The sequence below is a fragment of the Glycine max genome, chromosome 10, assembly GCF_000004515.6.
Source record: "Glycine max cultivar Williams 82 chromosome 10, Glycine_max_v4.0, whole genome shotgun sequence".
NCBI classification, from domain to species: domain Eukaryota; kingdom Viridiplantae; phylum Streptophyta; class Magnoliopsida; order Fabales; family Fabaceae; genus Glycine; species Glycine max.
The window spans coordinates 2,522,495-2,547,864 of record NC_038246.2 but is presented as its reverse complement, the minus strand read 5'-3'; the positions used below and the strand labels follow the sequence as shown (position 1 = coordinate 2,547,864).

At 32.9% G+C, this 25,370-nt stretch overlaps 3 protein-coding genes and 1 long non-coding RNA gene across 4 annotated transcripts; 1 reads left to right on the top strand and 3 right to left on the bottom strand.

The window, feature by feature from the left end:
- Nucleotides 1–244: 244 nt before the first annotated feature.
- LOC100811415 (VAN3-binding protein) lies at nt 245–4,678 on the bottom strand. Its single transcript, XM_003536865.5, has 7 exons — nt 4,227–4,678; nt 3,795–3,920; nt 2,071–2,500; nt 1,408–1,638; nt 1,261–1,310; nt 692–749; nt 245–601 (listed from the first exon to the last, which is right to left on the bottom strand). The coding sequence occupies exons 1-7, from the start codon at nt 4,560–4,562 to the stop codon at nt 387–389; spliced, it is 1,446 nt and encodes a 481-aa protein (XP_003536913.1). The 5' UTR covers nt 4,563–4,678; the 3' UTR covers nt 245–386.
- Nucleotides 4,679–6,797: 2,119 nt separating this feature from the next.
- Nucleotides 6,798–8,295, top strand: LOC100820156 (uncharacterized). The gene is made up of 2 exons (XR_416207.3): nt 6,798–7,168; nt 7,835–8,295. It is a non-coding gene; the product is annotated as an uncharacterized lncRNA (long non-coding RNA).
- Nucleotides 8,296–11,005: 2,710 nt separating this feature from the next.
- Nucleotides 11,006–12,791, bottom strand: LOC100810874 (uncharacterized). Its single transcript, NM_001365146.1, has 2 exons — nt 12,392–12,791; nt 11,006–12,246 (listed from the first exon to the last, which is right to left on the bottom strand). Exons 1-2 carry the CDS (start codon nt 12,617–12,619, stop codon nt 11,635–11,637), a joined length of 840 nt encoding a protein of 279 aa, NP_001352075.1. The 5' UTR covers nt 12,620–12,791; the 3' UTR covers nt 11,006–11,634.
- A 408-nt stretch (nt 12,792–13,199) lies between these two features.
- Nucleotides 13,200–19,502, bottom strand: LOC100810347 (serine/threonine-protein kinase Nek2). Its single transcript, XM_006588582.4, has 15 exons — nt 19,414–19,502; nt 19,178–19,284; nt 18,927–18,993; nt 18,680–18,745; nt 18,330–18,376; nt 18,164–18,209; nt 17,957–18,037; nt 17,809–17,851; nt 17,630–17,679; nt 17,472–17,553; nt 17,300–17,349; nt 17,013–17,086; nt 15,985–16,036; nt 14,642–15,106; nt 13,200–14,271 (listed from the first exon to the last, which is right to left on the bottom strand). The coding sequence occupies exons 2-15, from the start codon at nt 19,261–19,263 to the stop codon at nt 13,648–13,650; spliced, it is 1,833 nt and encodes a 610-aa protein (XP_006588645.1). The 5' UTR covers nt 19,264–19,284; nt 19,414–19,502; the 3' UTR covers nt 13,200–13,647.
- Nucleotides 19,503–25,370: the final 5,868 nt, after the last annotated feature.

Below are 25,370 nucleotides of genomic sequence, written 5' to 3'. Positions count from 1 at the left end.
ATTAAACCAAAAACTAAAATATATTAAGTATTACAGTTCATTAAAGTAATTAAATAGTAAATGTTTGACTATCAAATATACTATTTTGGAATTATTTTTTTTCATTTTAATAATAATATAATTCTTCTGATGATATTAAATATTTTTGCTACTTTCATTTAAATTTTTACTAATAAAATTTTAATGGCTTTAAGAATTGATAATGCACAACAGCGGTCATAGCGTACTGAAATTTAGCCACATAAGGGAGAAAAATATAGTGTGTTCATTATTTAGTTACAAAATCCATTAGTGTCTGAATAAAAATGGAATACAGCTAAATACATAGTTTAAATAATCAAGCAGTAGCAAGAGACTATCTTGGCAATGAGTATTAGGTGTGCATCTCAAACCCCATTTATGTTTTGTCTGCGTGCAACAATGGAAAGAAGTCTAGAAACCCCGTGAGTCCAAGTATCATATTCTCTTTGATTTCTACATTCGAACTCCACAATCCCCCTTGCTTCTGTCTTCAATCCAAAATACCTTCTTTCTTCACTGTCATCAAACAGATGCCTTCCTGGCCACGCTGGTAAATTTGTGCACACATCTAACACAACATCTGCAATTTAAGAGCACAAATTATGAATTTTTGTTATGGCAAGCAAAAATAAAGAAATGTAATTAATGGCAGGCTAGGCTAATAGCTTACTCTTTTTCTTTTTGGTAATGGTTCCTGCAACATGTCTGCTCTTCATTTTCAGCATCACCTGAAATGATTGCAAGCTTTATGATGAATGAACAATACATGTACCCAATTCCACCTGCCTCGAATTCATTTTTTCTGGTATCCCAATTGAATTGTAATATGGAATATCATAATAATGATAGAAAAGGGATGCATTTTTTTATATTCCTTAGAATGAAAAAAAAAATTCTTGAAATCTGGGTCAAAATTTTCAATTCATTTCCATTTTTATATTAGAATTTGGATTCTATCTACTTGTTTTGTTGCAAATTCCTTCATTTGAAGCTGAATATAAAATTCTTTTTATTTATTCCTCTCCATAATAGGTATTTCATACATGCGATCAGTTAAAATTTCATATAATTCATTATAAAGAACAGAAATTCTAGTAATGCTAAATGGATCATGTGATTTGACGAAGAATGGAAGCAAATTAGTGGAATATTTTTCGATAAAATTCAAAGGGAAATTGAAAATGCTTGGGGATGGAAATGAAATGAAGAAATGTTATGAATTCTTGATGGAAAAAGTACCTGGCCTGTTCGATGTATATAGACTGAAACTATTTTCCAGTGAAGATCACCTGCAGATTATTACCAAGATGGAGTTTAATCATTTTGCAAATGAGAGAAAAAATTCAAACTGTTAATATATATTGCTACGTTTGTTAATGAAATTACCTTTACGTGTCCGTTTGAGTAATGCAGTGCCCCTAGCTAGGAACTCTTGGCTGCAGGCACCCAAAAAATTTTCACCATTGATAATCTCTCCACTATCACTGGTGCTAGAATTACTGTTATTGCCTTTACCACATATTCCAATCCCTATGCCTCTCTCAATTGGGGTCACTGCAGTAATATTCCACACCTCCTTCAATGCTCTTGCTTTCAAGGTTGCAGCCCCTCGTAAAGCTGCATATATAAAGGATCATATTCTTCAAGTGGCTATACAAAGAGAGAAAAATACTTAACATGACTATTACTAATTAGCTACTACCTCTCACAATCCATGTGTACAAGTAATGTTCCATCTGGGACTAAGGGATTATTCAGAGATCTTTCATATTGTATCAACTTTGGTTAGGACTTAGGAGCAGTAGCTTAATGTTTTCTTAACAATAGTTATAATAAGAAGGACAAAACTTAAATGCAGTTTTATATGTTCTTTTGATACTCCAATCAAAATTGGAGTTTCAACAAGGTAATCTGCCTAATAAAGGTTCATTAAAAGTAAACAGATTTTCGAGGTGAAACCTGAATTCTGATTGAAAAATCGCACCAAAAGTACTTCCTCATGACACTGCATCAAAGTTTTGTCCTAATAATAATAGTAATAAACTCTACCTGTGGCAGCTGCAGCTGTAAGTGTTGTGATATCATCATGAGAACGGACATTGACAGCAGAGCTAACCACAGAAGCAAGGTGATCTCTCTCAGCTCCCATTGCTTCAGCAGCCTCAACACACTGAGCAGCAACTAACGTGGCCGCAGAAGCCACAGCCATGGCCATCTTCTCATCCTTGTTAGCTGCAGATGAGGCTGCTGTTGCCGCGGTGACGGCTGCAACTGCAGCTGCCACCGCAGCAACAGAAATTGCAGCATGCAGTTGAGCATTGTGGGCTCTGTGTTCTTCTTTCTTCTTTTCTCTTCTGTCTTTCAACCATCTTCCAACTGTTTTAGGTCCGGAGGAAGGAGTGGCATTGCCTGTAGTAGCACCACTCATGGCTCGTCCAACATTGAATAAGGGGTGAATGGAATTGTTTGCCCGAAAAAACTGCAATTAAGACTGGCATGATTACTTCTTTGGATTAATTTAACATCATAAAATTGTTCCATCTCTAAAAGAAAAAAATGCTGACAATATTCAATTATTCATGGTTATTTACCTTGCCACTCATAAGTCACTGGCATGCATGTCTTTTCCTAATTATTTCTGCTAGTGTTCTTTTTCATTTTTTTTATATCAATTTCTATGAAACATTTCATTTCATAGTTCCTGTAATAAAGATAAAAAAAAAACTATACACATATTTTTCTGCCGATCAAAAAAATACACATTTTCGAGTTGCGAGAATAAATCCTACTAGTCTTTTCCTGTGCCAACTCTATGCTTTGATTTCTTCTTTCTAGTAAAAAGGCCAAATTGAACTTTTTTCTATCTACCAAGGAAAAATTCCAAAATGAAAAGATTGTTTGCGTGAATGCTGAGATAAGGTACACTGGACAGTCAAAATCAGTCAAAATCTTTGTCTTGTTATGAGACAATCATCAGGCAGGTAGGGTAAGTTGACTGGAAACCATATCAGTAACAGTAACTCGTGTCATTTACCCACTTCAATAGTTCAACACTCACCAGGACCCATCCAAAGGTTATCTCCAAAGTTTCAAAATGTTGATTTTTTAAATGAAAAGTCACAACCCCTCCAGAACTTTAGGCTCTAGCTCCCTCTTTTTTGTGTGGTAATGGGGAGAAATAAAGGGAAGGTGGCTCTCAGTCTCTCACTCACGGAAAACCCATGAGCAGTAAGCACCAAACGCCACCATTATTAATGTGGAATTTATTTTTGAATAGCTATGAACATAGATAGATATTACTTCAATGCAGCCATGGGAACTAAAAAGAGTCATGAGTAACAGATGAATCTGTTGGGACCCTCAAGTTCCTTTCTTAATTTCTTTTGTGAATTATTTTTACATATTTTGCCTCATGGTGACAGGTGAATATGATAATCATAACCCTCCTAACCCAATAGGCTAGTTATAGCAATGGCCCCACATGCATATTATCAAAATCAACTCCACCTTCTTTAAATCTATGTTTAAGATTAACTTAAATTAAACACATTTCAAACTTAATTACTGAAATATACTACATACATACTTAGGAACCAAGATACTACATTCAAAAGTGAGATTGGGAAGAGGAACAAGAAAAAAAAGTAATACAATAGTTACCTTACAAAAAACTATTATTGTACTTGTGAGAAAGCACTGTTGAGTGCAACAGTAGAGTCATTTCACCAACCTTCCTCGGTCCAAAAGAAAGGGGGAAAGGAACAGAGAAATACCTTGACAACATCGTCAAACTCGGCAGAAGGAGAGATTGGTGGACTATCCGTTCCGGTTAAAGAAGCACCACCGTTCAAAGGTTCACTGCTATGAGACAGTCTACCTGACGTTAATGGAGACACTTCCTGTCCAACACACATCACACATTACATTATTTTAAAACCAATATGGAGTCATAGATACAAAGAAAAAACAAAAATGTGAAAAATAATGTGGTTTTTGTATGAGAGAAACATAGTGCATGTTTGGTTTGTAATTGGATATGTTGTGACAGGCATTCTAATATAAATCCATCTGAGAAAAGCAAAATAAATGCAAAAGTAAGAATTTTGATCCATTAACAAAATTACTTTTGCCTCAAACATAATTTTGTAAAGGATTTTCAAACATGCACATAGTATGAGAAGCAATGTGACATGGTGAAGACCTACCTCTCTAGCGGACTGTGACATAATGCGGTCAAGGACAAGCTGTGAGGTGGCAGAGGAAGCAAAAGAGAACTGGTTGCCACACATGGTTGAGAATTCCTCTGAAGCTTGTTCGGAAATGGAGTTAGTGACACTGACAGAAGAGGGTGCATTAGGAGGCTTGGAAGGTATGTCTGAAATTGAAGAAGGAGGTGTAAGGGCTTTAGAGACCTCAAGAGAAGAAGCACTCCATGATCTAGACAGAAACTCCATTGGTACTCGAGGGCTCTCTGGCAAATGTTTGCCATTGGTTGGAAGGTTTTCATTTCTGCGAAACTTCATTGTGAGGTTGGGTTCCATGTGTCAGGGTTGAACAACTGTGTCTGTGTGTGATCTTCAAAGTTTGTAGCTTTGAGAGGTAAGTTGACATCCTGAAGTGAAGGGGTATATATAGTAGAATCTTTGAGGATGGTTTGTCTAATGGTGCATTTTTCTTTATGTTCTTCAGTCATCTTCAGTGTGTCTTATTATACACATCAGATTAAAAAATTTAGTAATGCTTTACTCTAATAATGATAAAAATTATTTAACAAGTTAAAATGGATCTGTATACTTTGTGGTAGAAAAGTAGTTTGTAATATTTTAGCAAGTGTTTGGTTGAGCATCACATATCTAAATTTATCTAAAATTCACATTATCTAACGTAAAAGTAACTCCCAAGTTTTTCAGAAATCCACATTTAAACACACTATTATTGTTAAGAACTTGTACAATAATGGTTTTTATAACATGGTTGCTAAAACAACCCACTCTAATGTTATTTCAAACCAAGAATTTGTTCTTAGTTCTACGAACCACTTAATCAGTTCTCAATGGACAATGCAATTGCTCAATGGTTTGATAATAGAGAGAGAGAGAGAGAGAAATTAACGCTCTGTTTGATACGAGAAAAAAGGGGTAATAAATCAACATATGGAGATAAAGAAGAGAGAAATATGTGAATAAAATAAGTGAAAAATACACTGATAAATGTTTTTAGTTTAAGAGAAATAAAGAAAAAATAGACATAAAACACTAAAACATACTCAAATAGTGAGACAAATAATGAGGTTGATAGAAATTTGTGTTATAAAAAAATAATAAAGATTGAATCATAACAAGAGACACATAAATTACAAGTTGATAAAAACTGAGTCAAAATTAGAGATACACAAATTACAAGTTCATCTGACAAGCAAGTGTTTGATATCCGATAACACAATGTTATGCAAAATTAATTACGATCATAAAAAATTAATTATAAATATATTTGATATACATTATTTGTTATCTCTCCTGATTTTTACATGAAAATAAATTTGAGTGATATCTACCTTTTTTTTTTTTTTTTACCTTATTCCATAGAGTATATATCAAGCAAATTTACTCTTACCAATAAGTTATTGGTTTGAGTAATATTAAATTTAATTTTATTAAGTAAAATTTCAAATTCAAGTCTTATTGATGAAAAAAGTAATAAGGAGGAAAACTTTCACTAAAAATAGCTTAGTCAATTTTTTTACAAAAATTAGTTGTGAATAAAATTGATAAATATTTAACATCAATACAATAATTTAAAAAATCACTTTTATTAATCTATTATTTTCTGGTGGCCCTCCTTTCATTTCTTTATCATCTCTTCACCACCCAACACTTAAAACAGAATATAAAAATGGTGATATTTGTTTATTTGATGAAGAGAAAATAAAAAATAAAAAATAGTAATATTATTTTTTTTTCCTGTTCAAATTTTAAAATTTTCTCAACTCAAACACTTTATTATAATTATACTAATAATAATGCTAATGACCTGAGGGCAATGTCTGGTCAGCACTCAGCAGGTGATAAAGTGGGTTAAGAGCAGTGAAAATTGGTCAAACACCATGTGAATTGTGAAGTACTTTGCTGTGAAGTGCATACTGGAAATAAAGTACTGTTTTCTGCTATGTGCTCGATATCAGAGACTAGGGCGTAGGGAGAATTGGGTGACAATGTCATTTTAACACGATCTTTTTTGTAGATCCTAACATTATTAAATTGATATCACGAAGAGAAGTGGCAAAAAATTACTTTTTAAGTTGAAAAATTAGTGTTGAACATTTTATTGAGCTATAATTAGTGACTGATTCAACTATCATTACCCAGCACTAATAATAAATAAGACTCATCATCACTCATGGTTTAAGTATAACAATTCACGTGACAATAGTAATGGACCCGACATATAATATTAATAGTATTTATAACAAATTATTGTAACCTCCCTTAAGGTTTAATTTGATTATGCATCCATTTCTGTTATGGCACCCAGTCTTTCATAAACGCAGTTAATTCCGTTAACTTTTATGATCACGTGATAGGCACAACTTTTTTTAAAAAAGAAAATCCCAAAAATGCCTCCATCTTCGTTAATTTTTTATTGTCAGCCTATGAGCACTTCGTTAACGGCGTAATTATAAAACAAAAATGCAAACACAGTAATGGAATACTATTACAAAAGGGACGGTAAATATTAATCGCATTGAAATTAAAAGGATAAAATATTGTTTGATTAACATAAGAAAACAAAATCCATACATGATGTCTACGAGAGTGAACTTGGTACCCTTCTCCTTGTCGGTGGCGACACGACCCTTTGCCTTGCGATCCTTGTCCAATTTCAGCTTGGTTACAGCCACCTTCTCCAATATATCCTCTGGTACCATATCCATGAACCAACATCGCAAAATTGAACAAACCAATCAACAAACCCAGACTTGAGAGAAAAAACACAGATCTGAAAATCGGGTTGGGGTTATGGTGCGTGATTGGTATAGAGTCGGAGCCGCAAACAGAGATGACGAGTACGCTGGTCTCCATAGTCCTCTCGTGGTGCGTGGCCTCGACGATGCAGCCGGGTCACCAAGGGCTCGCCGTGGAAGCCAAAGGTGAGGGAATGATTTAGGTTAAAGGATAATTTGGTCATTCAATATTAAATGGAAACTGTCACTTAACACTGTTCATCTGAGAGGTGATTATAATTTGCTTGCTTAAGGACTTTGTGTCCCTAACATAATTTTGCAAATTTTAATAATAATTTTTTTAAAATTTCTTAATTAATGTTTTAAGAATATTAGTTAACATTTATCATTACTTAATTTATTAAGATTAAGAAAAATAATTAATTTAATTCATAACAATAAATTTATTCTAAATTTATATATTTTTCTAAAAATATCATTATCATTAATATTTTCCATTCTTCTAAATATATATTCTTTAATTTAATTAGAGATATTTATATATAAAAACAAACAAATTTAAAAAGTTGGATTGTTGGATGTTATAAAAAAAACGGAGGTAATATAAGATTACAAATTAAGGGTTAGGAATCTAGTCGAATGTTATATATATATATATTATTCATTGTTTGGGAGCGTGAAGTTGTTTCCTTTCAGAACAATTTGAAATTCTGAAGATTCAAATCTAGTCAGAAAAGTAGAAATGAGACTATAAATGAGTTTCATCTGGTTCTGGATAATATTAGCAAATATACCCGTTAGTTTCAAGAGTAATACATAGGACCATTTTATGACAAGTACTTATTCTTGAAGGAGGAAACAGTGTCTGCATCTCAGACATGAAGAGAGGAAAATGTCAAAATGTCAACATGGGTGTTCCTTGTTGTCGTAGGAGTTGGCAACGCCCACGGCCGACAGGTTAGGAAGTCCAAACAAAATAAGTTTTAGCAGAAACATTTTTCTCCAGTGTTGTGTTGGGCACAAAAGCTGTGTTCTGCTCTAGAAGAGAACCTGTGCTAAAATGCGCGTGCACAGAGACGTCATCACTCATCATCAGCTTCTGTTTTCTCAAATTTTCAGCACCATGGACTCTCATAATTTTCTGAACAAAGGAGAAAAGAAAAAGGCAGTGAGAAACAGCCTTAGCTTTTTGGTTTTATAATCACTTCCTTCATCACTGACAAAAGGTGGAAATTTTGTTCCTTTTGCCTCGATTTCTCATTGACAATTGTTCCCCTTGAATTTCAATTGCACTTCAGGTTATTTTCAGAAAACTATTCCTACTCAAATTTTCTTTTTTAAGTCAACTTTGGTTACCCCTTTAAGACCACTAAGAAATGAAAAAGCGAGACCTACGTAAGTGGCAAACTCGTTGTACTAACGAAAGCATAGATAGGCATAGGCTCCCTTTTTTCTTTTCTTTACTCTTTCCGCCACAAGTATTAATTTTTTTTACCAGAGGATTTTAACACAATCACATTTGTTTCCAGGTCAGTTGCACAAAATGTGATGCTTATCCAAAGGATTTTAACACAACTACACATTGATAAAGTGATTATACGAGTTACGTAGCAAGTAGCAACAGGGTTATTAAGGCCCGTTTGGATAAAAAAAAATGTGTTTTTGACAGGTTTTCTACTGAAAATATATAGTTTTTCAATAGAAAAATTCTAAAAAACTGTAAAAAAAAAAACTTTTAATCTTGTATCCAAATATTTATGTGAATATTTATGGTTGCATCATTTAAATGTCATAACCTTAATAGGTTGTTCTGGGAGTGTTCATTGTAATACTTTTCATGATAAGTACCTATTCCTATTATATACTAACTAACTTTCTTCTTTTATATATATATATATATATATAAGTTATAACACATTTGATCCTATACATAAGAAACAAGTTATACCGTAAAATAGATTAGAACTTATTTCTTATAAATAAGATCGGAGGAGGAGATAGTATTCAATTTGCTGATTAAAAAAAAACTTAGCAAGTAGAAAAAAAGAGGCATTTATATATGCGTATAGCGTTCCTCTGGTGAATGTAGAATGCCGGTTTTTCTATTGGTTTAAGCCAAAGCTTTGGAAGACCGAGAAGCGAACCTTCCCTGGCAGGCATATCCTGACAAAAATGTGAGCGCGGAAAAGGCCGAAAGAGTGAAGGCATTAGATTCATCTCCATTGTTTATCGGCTAGCAGCTGCAAGATAAAAAAACATTTTTTCAGTTCCATGATCAGGACACTTTTTCTGCTGTTTTCTTTTTCTTTTTTAGTAGGAACAAAATTGGAGAATTGCACATGTAGATGTAGGTAACCACTGGAATCAACATAACCTAGTGTCCACCACTTCCATAGATTAAAGTGATTGTTTCCTCCTCAATCTAAGTATGAAACAGACAAAGGGGTGGATAAGACAAAGAATGAAGGAAATATTGAATTGAAAATAGCCCAAAATTTTGTTTCAACATTTTTATGTTTAAATTTTAAAAAAGAGAGTTAAACTATTCACTTAATGTCTATGTCTATAGTTATTCACAGTTTAAGCTTTAGTCTATAATACACATAAATAAAAGTTAAGTTCTTGAAGCCAATAATAGAGAAATTTTTTTGGCAATGTAAAATAGCTACAAAAAGGTTTAAAGATTAATGCTTACTAAGTCATGTACGGTGCAAAATTTTTATCACCCGTTGGATTCATCTGTGGCTTAGCACTAGGAGTAGACTCTCTTATCCATTACCGTACTGTATCCTATCCACGCATAGGAGTAGAGACTCATATTCATTACGTTGGATGCTTTGTCATTTTGTGACCACCCGCACAAGGAACCAAAGCCATGGATTAGTATCGTGACGACTTACGAATCAACCGGATTGGTTGGTTTCCATTTTATTTCATCAAGTAATCACAAATTTCTACTGTTATACTACATAAATTAACTTAAATTAATTATTTCTTTATAATTTATAAGTAAATATATTTAATTGTTTCTTTACAATTATCACAACAATAGTTTAAAAATAGTTAAATTAATTTAAAATAAAATTATTATTTATAAATAAATACATTTAATTATAATATATATTTAACAAAATAAATATAAACAAAAAAATTATATAAATTTAATTATAAATATATTAAAGACTATGAAAAAAAGTAAAAAAAAATTAAGCAATTCAATTAAATAAAAATAGTTAGAATTTATAATAAAATATGTTTAAATGTAAATATATTTAATACAAATAAAATATATATTGTGAATGGAGTCAAACTAAGTTGATTAAGCAAGGATGCATGAGTTGTTATATACTCCGAGGATAATTTTTTTATTAAATTTATTAAAATAAATGAAAATATCCTTCTTTATCTTTGTGATGAAAAAACAAATTTCAATTACATTTTAAATATAATTTCATAAATTGTATATAATTAGTTAAATATGAGAAAATATAAAATTTTAAATAGTTTGAGGATACAATTGAGGCATGTCTTAAAATTTTAAGACCAGATTAAAGCATTTAAAAGTTTGAGGATACAATTGACGTATTTTAAATGATTTAGACAGCAAATTATTATTTAAGCCTATTATATATTCTTATTATTTATTTTTATTCATTTTTTTTCTAACAATGTCAACTATTTCAAAATACTGCTCATATGTCTAACAATTAACTGATTATACTTTCAAAGTTAAATTAATTGAACCAATAGAAGCATATAACGATAACACGAAAAAAAAAGGCCGAAATAATGCAAATCCATATTAAAATGGATCCTACATCTCGCGCTAAGGAACAGATGGATCTGACAGGTGAAAAAACTTTCGCATCGTGCAGGACCTAGTAAGCTTTTGCATGCTAGAAGCCGTCTAGAAACTAATACTTAAAATGGAGACAATTTCAAATGAATAAATTAACCTATAAAAAACAAATAAAGTAACATCTTATAAAAAAAATTTATGGAATAATAAATGAAAACAATAAGTATTTTCTCAAAACTAACAGGCAAAAATTCTTTACTGTTAAACAGCTCGCCAAATATACTGTCATTCCACTAAATGAAATGTAGTTTATACTGTATCAGAAGTGCATCTCTTTTTGCAAAAATATGATTATTCCAAAAAAAAGGTACCGAAATACATAATGAGTCAGGTTTAACTAATCAATCTATATTGCTTTGGCAGGGGTATACATTGAAGCAGGACTAACCCGAAGAAACTAGTCATCTATTTGACTGCAAACCGCTACCACCATAAAACTGCTTTGTTGTTTCACGTGAGAACTCGGCAAAAGTCATACCTTCCTTCAACCGTGACGAAAGAGGGGGAACTATTTTCTTAATTTCTTGACTTAGATTATTACTATCCCGCTCAGACTGCTCTTGCTCCTCATCAGTAGCCACTAAAAGTTGACCATTGAAGGTAGAGTTTGCATGGTGATAATCCGAGATAGAGAATGTTTTAGTCCATGCAGGCTGCAGAAACACAACAAAATTTTCTCTGCTCAAATTTTCAAACTTGGAAGGTCTATGAACAAAGTACAGGGTCGAGCAAAGCTTCCCCAACTTGAATGATAAAACTTTCTGGAGGGGCCTTTACCATGATGGCCCTTTCTTTACTTATTGGGATCATATATCTGCAAGCATGTATGCCCAGTTGGTGATGGACACTCACCAAAACAAGACTCAGAAAATGTATCTTCCGTTTTGCTTGTCTCTGAATATGATGGAAGAATAAACAATGGAGTTGTAAGAACAGTGAATATACCATAATCATAATGCCACTGCTGCCACAAATTCAAATGATTTCCACCCGAATTCACATTGCTGGCAATTGAATTCGACTCTGACCCTTCCAATGGTTTGACATTATTACCACGTCTCTTGCTAGTTGCCCTGCTCCTCTCATGTTGTTTAAGGAGGAGAGCATCTAAATGTGAATGATGATGAATGAGTCTCCCTTTAGCCGCACATGAATCCAATAGACTCTGCTCTAACTCATTGCCACCAATAGCCTTGTCACATATTCGAGCAAGACAAAACCCAAGCTCCATCATGCAAAACCCTAGCTCTTTGAAAGACCTTCCAAGATTCTCGAATTCCATGCCATAGCATTCACTCACCGTTTGTTGAACATGTTGTGATTTTGCATATTTGAGTTGCATGGCAAAGGGGGATACACTCCTGTCAGGGTTTCTTAAAGGAACGTCACTACCTAAGTTATGCTCCTAGGAAGGAAAGCACGCAATGCAAGCACGATGAGAATCCCTACAAAACTGAATTAATTTTGAACCTAAACCCTAGATTGATGTTATGTGTAACAATGAATTTGAATCAGAATCAAAATCCACATAGATATAAAGTTGCAATTACCTTGAGAACGAGTTTTCGGGTGTCGAGGTCGAGAAGAGCGAGTTTCCGAGAGAGAGAGAGAAGGTGTGAGCGGAGGTTGGAAGCGATGGGGACGGCGAGGAGGCCTGGGACAGTGGGTTCTAGGGCTTCCATGATGGAATCGACCATGGATGAAGTTGAAGGTGAAGATAAGTCTGAATATTGAAGCTCGTATAGATCGATCGTCTCTGCTTCCTCCATCTCCATCATCTCTTGCAGTTGCAGAGAGAGAGAGAGAGAGAAGTATAGAATGAAGTATGAACGCTTGAGGACGACAATGATACTGTGGGCCAGTGTTATGTGAATATTCACAAAATGGGTTTACGTTTGAGGGTAACTTAAAATGGATATGTCCACTAAATTTTTATTGATAACAAAATTACATGAGTTCTTCTTTGGTAAGGTATTAAGGTATATGATTGGAAATTAATGGAACTTATCTTTCAAAAAAGTAAATAAGAAAAGTTTTTAGTTTATGCATTAAATGGTATATTAAGTAATTTATTCAAGTGACTTAAACTCGTCAAATTTATTACATGAGGTGATAATACACCATTGCATGAGTGTTGAATTCTTTTTTTTTTAAGAATGAGTGTTGCATTCAAAAAGAATATTTACAGTCAAAGGTGGTTTGTCTCAATTTTATTTAAATAATTCTAAAGCATTGGTGAGAAAATCATTAACTTAGGTCTTAGGACTTAGGAGTATCTGTGCAAGTGCTGCGGAAAGCGTACATCTTAAAAATGCCGATGGTACCATCTAGATCAATAAGATTAAGAGCAAAATCCGATTAAAGAAGCTAAACTACTCTTCATATTTTAGCATATATAGTTCTACATTAGATTACAGTGTTGTTAATGATCATAAAAGTGCGTCCGAAATACTTAGACCACAATTTCTTTGTACCTTAGTCAACAAGCTGTTTCCCTCGGTTAAATCTCAGGCCCGAATGGCTTCAACACCACTCCAGGACTCCTCGAAGTCCAAACCTCTGCTGCTGTTGTAGGAGCCGTGCACTGAACTCAACCAAACTCTTCAACAAGACCCCTCTCTTTTTGATCTTACTAGCAAGAAAACTAACTTCAAACTACTTGTGCAAGCGCTGCGGAGTGCAGCATATCAGAAAATGCTAATGATGTCAACTAGAACAATAATTAGAAGCTAACTAGCTAAGCTACTGTTCAAATTATATATAAATTTACACTGTTGTTAACGATCTAAAAATGCTTCAGGAAACCTTAGGCCACAGTTTCCTTGAAGCTCTTAGCCAACCAGATAGCTGTTTCTCTTGGGGAAACCTTCTCGGGACCAAATGGCTTCAACAACACCCCAAGTTCTTCAAACCTCTGTTGCTGCAGGAGCCGTGCAGAGAACTCGAGCAAACCCTCCAATGCCTCTGCACGTTGCTGGTAAGACGAGGTGTCAAACCTGTGCCTGCTAGACTCAGCAGAGGAGTGGCTTGAAACAGCATGTTCAGAGCATTCATTGCCATGTGAAACTGGAGCAGCAGGACAAGCATCACTGCCACTGGAAGGGACACTGGCCTTGTCCACAACTTGGATTGTACACTTGTCCTTCGTGATTAAGCAGTCAGCACTCTTTGGCGAACCAGAAGAGCACTGAGCGGAAGTTGATGAAGTTCCACGGACAGGGAAGAGAGAATCCTCACAAGAGGCCAAAGGGAATTCAGCCATCTTGTCAATTCGCGGTGCATTGACAGAAATATCAGGAGAGTCCACACCTCGAAGAAGACCAACATTAGCTCTATAAGGGGTGGTTGTGCACATGGTTCTGGTAGGCAGTGGAAGGGAAGCTCTTCTAGTTGGTGGGGTGAATTTACCCCCTGCTGGAGTGGATGGAAGCTGAAATGATGAGCAAACAAATAAACTGATATACACCCTGGATTCTTCAATAACATACATACGCTCCATTAATTGAGGCTAAGGAAACCACACCACAAATTAAGCCCCCACTGGAAATTAATACGAAATCATCATGTAATGACATTTGACATTGATAATATAGAAGAACCTATATTTATAATGTATTCACACATGCATGCATGTTGAACCTAAATGAATCATATATGATACCATTGACATGCTTCAAATGATAATTCAGGTTGAGAAGTTAATTCAATCGTCTCAGTACAGTCAAATTATTTTTTCTGTTTCCTTATTTATTGTCATAAAGATAAACGCATGTATTGAGAAGTGTAGAACTGGAACTTACTAACTCACGCTTGGAACCAGTATAGGATATCTTTGATGGTATAGTCTGCCGTCGGGGAGTGGCATATTCCTTAGCTGATCTCAATCTTGGCAATCTATCAACAGTTGAGGACTTTGTGTCTCTTGATTTGTTAAAATTGCATTCTTCACGGACAAGGCCAACAGATAGTTCATAGTGCTTCTCTTTTGAACAAGTAGAGAATCCTAGTGCTCTTTGAGTAGAACACACAGAACCTAGCTCAGTTCCAGAAATACTAGGATTCAAGGCCCTGTCATTGCTGAATGACAATCGTTTGTCTCTGTCAGAAAGAGTAGAAACAGATCCTGGCTCGAGAAACTGAGTCCTCCTTACATAGTTTGAGTCAGACCATTGGAATGGATAAGTACTTCTTCTGGGGTTATTTAATTTCAAGTGAATTTTAAGAATGTAAGGTTGAAGATGCGGATGATTTAGTAACTCTGCAGCCTGCCAAAACAATTGCACTTAATTTGTGTTGAATAAATCCACCAAAATGAAGTTAACCGAGCATAATTTGTATAACTAACTATACATTTGGTTGGGGGGGGAGAACAAGTACACTTTTGCAATTATAGCAGTGGCCTTCACATTATGTAAGGAAGAAATTTGTTTCAAATGAAATTGTCTTAACACTTAAAATTTCAATATAAATTCTTGGCTGTGCTTCATAGGACAACAGAAGTGAGAATTAAGCTGATAATGATGACAATGATAGAGATAAGAAAAATAAGGAATTAAAATATTGATCAGCACAGGAATAGATGAAGGGAACAAACTTAAAGGCTGGTACTACCTTAATACATATAAGGTTACGTAATTAACAAAGTTACTGCATCCAAAGGTAAGCTCAAAACGTAAAACAAATAAGTGGTTCTATAAGAAGCCTCTTGACAGGCATGTTAAGCAGAAGTGTAAAATAAACATAAGTTCCTGAAGTTCCATACATTTTTCACGTCCCATTCACATTTTCCAGAAGCCAACCCTCAGGTAACTTAACTAGAAAATGGTTCACACAATATACATTACATGGAGCTAGAAGGTACTACGATATATGATTAGAGGCTGGGAAAGAAACACTAAGGGATCAATCAAGAAGAATTGCTCCGCTACCTTATACCACATAACATGAAAGCTAAAAGCCTAAAAATTGCAAAAACAAAAACTAAAGAAAAGAGACCACAGAATTGTCTTGTATTTATCACTCAGCAATGTACAGACAATGATATCTCATACCTGCACACCATTATTTTTATAGACTAGTTTTCATTAATCAATCCACAATCACATCTTGACAAATGCAAAGAAATATGCAAGAGAAAACATACACTTGGCCGAAGCTCAGGATTCTTCCGCAGCATACTCTTAACAAGCCCTCGACTGAAATAAGAAACAGACATTATTTAAATTGCTGCAGGCATAGACAGAAACATAGCAGTTACATAGTCACGGGGAGAAAAGAGACAAAAGACAGATGATAAGTGTGAAATTTAGCTATAACTGTGTCACATATATTTGTAAATATAATTTTTTATAAAATTGTTGTGTATCATGTCAAGCATATTAGTACATTAACTTGTGTATGTTTAGTAACGTTTCCTCCTCAATCATCCTCAAAAAACTGTTCTTTCAATAGTGATTGTAGGAACATAATAAAAATATAATGTCTACTTAAGTGTATGTTTTTTTTTACTTTATTTTAAACTTGATTAAAAATATTTTATGAATATGAAAAATGTAAGTAGAATACATAATATGAAAAAATGTAACAATTGAAACTAAAAATCTAATTAAATAATGTTTCTATAAATAAAAAAAATATAAGAGTTTAAAATTAATTAAAAAATTAAAATTATAACACCTCAAAATATATTTTTGCCCATAAAATAAAATTGAAATTTATAAAAAAAATATCATATAAATATCCATTTTTATCATTTTATATTTTTCAGCTACTTTAACAGATAATTCTACCAAACACTTATGATTTAATAAATTAGCTTAACAATTTTTAGCTTTTAACTAACTTTTGAACTAGTTTTATCGAACATAGTCTAACCCTCGTTGGGGGTAATAATTGTTATTACACTGATTGTGAGACCTGTTGTTTTCTATGTTCTGTTTTTGTATTATATTATCTTCTCTTTGCAACCATTCAATGAAATGCATCCCTTTTTCCCAATTATCAATTCAAATAGAGATAACTTGTGATTTGGTACTTGGATCTAATCCTCATGGGAATGAACTTCATACTTTTACCTTATTACTTGATAACGACCAATGCACTTTCCAATGTTACCAATTAACCGATAAAAAGTCTAAAGAAATAAAAATTACTAGGAAATAGAAGACTTACAAAGAACCAGAATACACTGTTGGTAGTGGAGCCACTAACGACTTGTTTATTTTGTTAATCAGTGCTTGCATATCCTGCTCAAATAGAAGACGGAGAAAAAAAGGACTGATTTCATGTTGTGTTCCAAAATGTAATAGCTCAAACATCACCATGGAAATTAATGATGCAATATAATATTTGTATCCCCATCAAATTTCCCTCCTTAATATAAAAAGTTTTGCAAATAATATTTCATTAAAAACATTAAAAAAAAAACAAATAACTGCCAGCCATAGACAGAAACTTACAAGAGCTTTAAAAGCTGGCTTGTGAGCAGCCATTTCATACACACAGCATCCTGACAATTATTATAAGATGTAACCAACGTCAATTGCAAATGAAAAAAATACTGGAAGATGGGAAAAGGAAAGGGTAAATAAGCCTAGGTGATCTCATGAGTACAAAAATAATCTATCTTACCCAAAGACCAGATATCTGACTTAGAGCCATAGGGTATATCAGCAAGAAGCTCAGGGCACATATAACTTGGAGTCCCCACAACCTAAGCTTAGACCAAAAACACACAGTAAGATATCAGGTGAGAGTAATCAATAGAATATCTTGGCTATAACACTCACTGAGGATGCAAGATCATCGCATGTCAACATTTTAGCAAGGCCAAAGTCACCTGCATCCAACATACACAACATAAGGATTGGATACTAAAACAAGGCACAACAACTTAGACATGTTTAGGCTCCAAACACATTCATGAAGTGCAAGTGCAATTTGAGGACAGAATGAAGAAAGCCATTACCTAGACGTATATCTTGATCTTTTGTCAAGAATATATTTGAACACTGAAAGCAACATGGATAAAACATCAATATAAAGTAGGTCATCAAAGATTTTATATACTCAGCAACATAACATCTTCAGTAAATGAACTTAGAGAAATCATTCACCTTGACATCACGATGAAGAATATGATTTGCATGCAAGTAATCAAGTGCCATCAGCAGTTGAACCAGCCACTTACAGAGCCTCTGTATGCAAAAAATTGATAGACATTAATTAGTTAATTTCCATAAAACTTCCACACAGGAATGAAAGATTGAAAGTTATTCATGGCAGGCTCAAAATAAAAAAGAATTGCTGCAAGAGCGGCCAACCTCTTCAGGAAAATAAACGCCATTGGCCTTTTTAATTGCCTCGGCCCTGCACAACAAAGAAATTATAGAAGAGCAACTTAGTAACAATTAAAAGATAAAACGTTTTGACATATGTTCTGAGTTCCTCAAACACTTAATTTAATATTTAAATGAAATTATGACTTACATATCTCCTCCTTCACAATAGCCAATGACGATACATACAAAACAACCCTGGAAGAGCAGATACCAGCTTGCAAATTTCAGAATTAAAAATTAATCAATAATCATAAACCCATTTTCTATTCTCTGTTACAAAAAAAAAAAGAGGCTCCAACATCAACATCATCATTGATTAATATAATAAAAGTTCAACATTTGTAAAGAGATAAGCAAAAAAAAAAAACATTAAACTTTTCCAGTCCAAAATAAGTCCCATTTGTCAAGCATAAACCAAAAACACTACAAAACAAAAAAAATGGCAACAAAATGAAAAAGTTTTGATTTTTATGTTTTTTTTGGTTCTTTAAAGCTGACCTTTTCCACCCAGGAATCTTTATACTCTACGATAAATGGATTGCGAACTTTAGAGATAAGCTCCATCTGCAAATTGCAAAACAAAGAATAAACAAAGCATCTCAGAATCCTTAGTTAGCATAGAAAAAAAAAGTAAGCACCCCATTCCACATTTTAAAACATAAAGCAACAAATATTAAAAATGAAATGCAATAGTGAATAATATAAAGAATAAAACCTAAAAAGGTGGTGTTAGTGTTAGTATTACCTCCTGGTGAGCAGATCTACGAGTTCTATCAGTCTGGCGGGCAAGACGTATCTTCTTAAGGACATACCTAATTTTACAAACACAAAAAATAACAACATAATAATGAAAATATATATATATATATATATATATATATATATATATATATATATATATATATATATATATATATATATATATGCAAGTTATTCATGAGTGTGAGTGAGAATAAGGAAACATGAGAGAGACACGATAAGAGTGAGTGGGCTCACCTTTTGTTTTCGTGCCTGTGCCTGACAAGTAGAGCTGAAGCAAAGGAACCTCTTCCAATCTGTTCAAGAATTTCATACTGCTCCATTTTTGGACTTGAAGCAATTCACTTCAACGTTGAGACAAATTAAAGAGAGAGCAGAGAAAGAAAATAAAAGTAAGGAAGGTGAATGAATTGAAGAGGAAGTGAATATAAGCGTGCAGAGAGAGAGAGAGAGCGTTAGTTTGGCCACCGTACTTGCCCGTGCTCTTATTTTACTTTTGTGTGTTCCTGTTGAGTCATTTTCCCAGAATACGCTTTTAACTTTGACCCCCCTCTTAGTCTTATGTTCCTGTTCTTATTTGAATTTAATTTATTTCTTTTCGGCTTTCCTTTTCTTTTCTTTTCTTTTGCCGCGCTCCAATAAATTATCATCATTCATCATCTTACTTAATGCAATGAATTTAAATAAAAGCATATAATATATTTACGGGCGTGGGTGGGTGGGCAAGGAATCCGAGTTCAACATTAATATTACAAAACAAAAAAGTGTTGAAATCTTTGGTGAAAATACTTGGCTTAAATTTTATCTACAAGTCAAATTTTGAATTAGTTATGATTTTTTTTCTGATGAATCTTAAGTTAAGAAAAAAAAATCAAAATAGAAAAAATAATATATAAATTTTATAGGATTTATATTATGGTAAGATGAGAGAAATAGAGGCAATGAGAAGAATGGATGAATTGTTTAAAATAAATGGATACACACGTATTATTAGTCGCAAAATCGTATTTTTGTATTATTCATTTCACTCCTGGCTGGGACGTCTTTTGGACTTGATTATGTTTATAAGCTAATTAAAGCCGTTACTTAACTAATTAGATTGTTGTTTGTGGCTACTTTGCTATTTATAGCATGAATGCAAAAGTATTAAACTTGAGAATTAGTCGGGAGGGAACCCATTTAATTTTTTTAAAAAGTGCTTTCTGAAAAAAATTATTCAAAAATACCCTAGTCCAAACCAAGAATATTCTGTCCTACCCCTAGTTTCTATAACGTGATCTTCTTACAATAGAAAATATTCTCAAACACTTTACCCTATCTTGCATGCTTCTTTTTTTAACATTTCAATGTCATCGAGCATTAGAATTCAGAAAAACACAAAAATAACTATTCAAACTTAGGACGAATCAACCATAAATACAAGGTCTTGAAAAATGCTTTCATAGGGGGACCACATAAGTTATAACTAAACTTTGGTCAAAGGGAATAATAATCTAATTTGTTTGTTTTTTTTTTAAAGTACTGAGAAAAATTCACGAGACAAGAAACCCCATGACCCTAAACTAATAAGGTTACAAGAACTTTAAAACCAATAAAAAGACAATACCTCTTTATGCAAAGAGACACTCACTCCTTTGAATGATGTAGATATAAGTTTGGTTTAACGATAAACAAAATACAAAGAGAATAATAAGTGATGGATTTGAAATCTTCATTAATAAATTAACCATTAATATTTATTTATAAAAAATTATTTTTAGAACATATCTTACACAATTACTCATGAAAATGTGAATTTGAGAATGTAGTATTCTCATATTTGATACAAAATACACATGTTTTCTCCTCTTTCTTTTTTATATAAAAGGATGAAAATCCTACAATTTTTGTATGGGAATGCAAAATAACTACCCCCACTTTAACCTTATTTTATCTCTTTTTTTTTAATTCAAACAAATTTAAAATTATTTAAAGAAATGATGAGTATTTACCGTACATCTTTAATGAAAATAATATTCCTCATAACCATACACCATAAATATAATTCCCGAACATATAATTTAATTCACGAAACAAACGTCCCAAAACACTAAGGATTGTAAATATTTTAAATCAACCAATAAAAATCTCCCCCACAACAATTTTTCAAGTTAGACAGAGGAACTACCTAGATCGTTGTAAGAGGATTGAAATCACCTATCCCCTAGTGTGTCTCACTTTCCTGTCCCACAAATTAAAAAATGTAAACGTAGATACTGAACCAAACTGTATGACACTATGTCCCCAAAATTGCATGTCTCTCAATGGCCCCCCTTTTCTCTTCTCGACGTTGTCGTGTGTGCATTGTTGTATTTTTCTAATTTCTTGCTAAACACAGTGTCCACGTTCCAAAAAAAATTTCTTCTTCCTGCATTGCAATTCGAATTCTAAAACTCTGGATCTATAAAACATAGACACTCCTGTTTTTTGTCGTGTCCGGCAGTGCCGGCACCAACACACACTCATATTACATCCTATATTTTGGATATTACAGGTGTCCACGTGTCCATGTTTGTATCGGTGTTTCATAGCTCTGGATTGATTAAATTCAAAATCTGGAAGTTGAAATCTAGAATTCCTTCATCGTGACACTGGAGTTAAGCGATTCAGAGATTGACTTCCAACACTGGGCTCTTTTGGTTTCTTCATCGTGAAACTAGAGTTAAGCCCTTCACACGCAGCAGCGAAGCACAGATGCATCAGAGGGTAGAGATAGGCGTGTGGTTTAACAGTGTGAAAAAAACCATCACGAAAAGGATCTCAAATCCACGTGTACTTATAATTGACGTGGAAGCTTTTGATTCGTGGGACAGGAAAGTGAGACACACTTTCAGTCGTAATAATCCAAGACAATTATTTGCATATTCATACTCCACAAATGCTACTAGGTATTAATTCTCATAATATTATTGGTACCATTGAGTCTTCATTAAAATACTAACAAATTTGGCATCATGACACCCATGTAAGTCTTTATTAAACCGGTGTTTTTTTGTCTGTTATTAACCTCGGGCATTTTTTTTTGTCACGAACCCATGGCTTTTTAAGTGAATTTGAATTTAAGAAAAGGGGAAGGGAAGTGAACTTAGCAAAAATAAACTAGTGGAAACAGCAAAAGTCTTTTATTTTATACGCCAACATTTTAGCCCATTTTGGGCAAACAATGCTCTTATGGCGTGCTTCAAGCTACAAAATGGGCAAATGGCCCATATTTTGACCTTCACATACACGGACACTCGAATAATGTTTAGAAACTAATAGTGAATAAAAAAGAAAGAAAGAATACATGATTAAAAAAAATAATTAGGTAATCGATATCAATAATGTGTTTTGATCTCTTATTTTGACCGAGTCAAGATTTTTGTTAAGACATCTGTCAGCTACTTAAATGACAATCGATATCAATAATGTGTGTTGGATCTCTTATTTGAAGTGGAATTAGTTGCTAATTATATAGTAGATATGTTGTAAGGGAACTGAAACTTAAAAAGGTTGAAGAAGTTGCTGTAATCATAGTAATTCACTTGTTATGTTAAACATGGAAGGACATGTTTGAGCACACGTTGCAACGGATTTTTCTCGTTCCGATACTTGGAACGCAAAAGCAACAAAATTATGTCTTTTGTGTTTTGTGTATTGGGGAGATGGAAACTACGAGTTGATAACAGCTACACAAACATTGGCTTCTTTTCTATGATATATAACTTGGAGCTGTCTCGGTGATATAAATTTGCTGGAAAAGTTTAATTGGCTCATGAAAGTTTACATCCTTTTCTGAAAGGAGAGATGGAAAATTTTGAAAGGTATTGAAAATGTGAGAGGCATTTGATTGACATTTATCCATTTTATTACTATATAAAAGAGGTCCTGTAACATGTTGAAGTATCCCGCATCAAAGTCCAAGAGAGAAGAACAAGTGTGCTTGTGGTGACACTGAGAGGAACTCTTGTGAAAATTAATTTATCATTTCTTATATAACTCTTAGGTATTCCGATTTGTATTAATGTGATAGACAACTTATGTTAAGTTGTCATACTTGTAATCATTTTCAAGATAATACACATTTTTGTTGTATTTATGTGTGAAAGTAAATAAGAAGTGTCAAACAGTTTAAACTTTTGTAAAATCTACCGTATTATTTTTCTATGCAACTTGTTTATATGTCTTCTAATTTTTAATTAATCTTTGTTGTTTGTAATTTTCGTAAAATAAAAAATAATAATGTATCAAAATAGTTGTTAGATTAAGAAGTATGAACCATTACTTTAGTATTGAAAATTCACTTGTAAATTAATTAAAAGACGGAAAATAATAGTTATTCTGAATTTTAAAATAGTAAAAATAAAAAAAAAATTCAAAAGCTTGAAAGCCACCGTCCACTATACTATGGGCTATGGCTATCATCATCACTACGAATGCTACGTCAGTGAGAAAGCACTATATGTGGCGTTAGGTGGGTCGAAATAACAACTTTTATGGTTGTGGTTGTTAACATAGTAGTACAATTCTGGTTCTCATTTTGAACCAAATTCCTGTTTTAGGAATTAGTCAGCAAATTAATTAGTATGATGAATTTAGGCACTCATAAATTACAAGTACTTTATTGATATATCTATTTTTTCTATTACTACAAATCATTAATTAAATTAATAACTTATCATTCTTCTCTTATTTTCTCTCTTGAGATGTAAACACTCTTCTCTTATTTTCTCTCTTTGAGATGTAAGCACTTAAGAGGTATCAAAGAATTAGTTTTCAACTAGATTAATATAGAACAAGCTTAGATCTCTTCTGTACAAATATAAACCATTAATTTGAGGACAAGATAAAATGATTAGTTTCGGTTTACACCAAGATATAATCGATAATCTTTTATTCTAAACTTAAGAATACGTTGTGTATTAATAATATACAATAATTTTAGATAATTATTATATGTGATAATTTTATTAATTTAAAAATATTTTTTTAAAAAAGTATATATACCAATAAAGATTTATGATTGACTGACATTAAACTTTAAATTTATTTTTACTGCCGATAAAAAATGATCTAATTGGTAACGAATATATTTGTATTTCAAAATAACGTAAATTTAATTGCGTTATGGATGCGAGAATATTGTTAATGAATAATCTACAAATACTTATTTAATTAAACATTCTTTAAACATTGATATTTGTCATAAGCCTGCCCCCCGAACCCTCACCTAAACTTTTGCAAACCATAAATAATTATTATGGAACTAGGTGTTATTATGAGATATGGAACATATATTAAAGGGAAAAATGTCTAGCATTATAATAATTCGGTGGGGTCAATAAATCAGCATGGTTAGAGATTGCACATTGCAGAATTGCAGGTGATGCCCTCTTCAGAAAATCCAAACAGGATTTCTAATTATGTATGGGATTGGACGGTTGGACCATTGCTCAACTCAAATTGCATTTGTGATGCGTGGATTTGTACTGATATCGATCACATCCCTTTCGATTTTTTCCAGTCACAGGTGGTGGTGGTGGTGGTGGTGGTGGGTTATAGTTTAGTACAATTAATGTGACAAGTGACAATAAACTAGGAACATAACTGAAGTTGTTTCAGAACGAAAGGCCTCAAGAATTAGTAAAGAATTTGAAGAAAGCGTGATGGTGTGTTCTAAAGCGTATCATACCCCTTTCAATGTCTCCTGTTTCTTTCCAACCACAATATATATATATATATTTTTTTAAAGCAACAAATTAAAGGGAATGACAAGATATGGATGGAACAATTCACGCAGTTTATAAAATTGTATCAAGAAATTGTCGTCAAAGTCCCCATATGAAGTAGCTATAGTTATTTGCTAGGTGAGATTTCCTTTTACCTTTTTCATGATTTTCCTATCTTATTGCAAATAAATATTATATATATATAGTTCTCTTTATAAACCCTTATTGATGCTACTGGTGTAGAAAATTAAAACTGAGATCTAGAATACGTGCGTCATTATCAATTCAGATTATGATCTCCATACATCTCCCTTGTAGAAAAATTAGGACCTTGGCATAGACATGCGCACCAACTACTGGTTTACAATGATATGTAGTATTATAAAATTTAAATGGTTAGAAAATGCAATAAGTCCAACTATACAATTTTTTGCAATATTTGTTTATTATATGCGATTAATGTTTTGAATGTTATTTATGATGGGCAAAAAAGTATCACTTAAACGTGAGAACAATTAATACGTACAATTGTAAGACAGGATGAATAGAGATTGAAAGCTGAGTTGTAAAAATTAAATTAGTAAAAAAAAAAAGATATGTTGTAGAGCAAACAAAGATATATATATATATATATATATTGTAGGAAAAATAGAGAGATGTCAACAAACTAAACGAAAAAAAAA

Bases quoted from the DNA above. Each gene is read 5' to 3' on its own strand.
- LOC100811415 (XM_003536865.5), bottom strand. From the start codon at position 4,562: ATGGAACCCAACCTCACAATGAAGTTTCGCAGAAATGAAAACCTTCCA. The intron at 1,639-2,070 runs GTAGAGTTTATT...TTATATATGCAG, and splicing joins TACAGCTGCAGCTGCCACAG to CTTTACGAGGGGCTGCAACC. The intron at 750-1,260 runs GTACTTTTTCCA...CAATCATTTCAG, and splicing joins ATATACATCGAACAGGCCAG to GTGATGCTGAAAATGAAGAG.
- LOC100810874 (NM_001365146.1), bottom strand. From the start codon at position 12,619: ATGATGGAGATGGAGGAAGCAGAGACGATCGATCTATACGAGCTTCAA. The intron at 12,247-12,391 runs GTAATTGCAACT...TTTCCTTCCTAG, and splicing joins CCCGAAAACTCGTTCTCAAG to GAGCATAACTTAGGTAGTGA.
- LOC100810347 (XM_006588582.4), bottom strand. From the start codon at position 19,263: ATGGAGCAGTATGAAATTCTTGAACAGATTGGAAGAGGTTCCTTTGCT. The intron at 18,038-18,163 runs GTTGGCCGCTCT...TTTTGCATACAG, and splicing joins GCGTTTATTTTCCTGAAGAG to AGGCTCTGTAAGTGGCTGGT. The intron at 17,680-17,808 runs GTAATGGCTTTC...TGTTGGATGCAG, and splicing joins AGATCAAGATATACGTCTAG to GTGACTTTGGCCTTGCTAAA.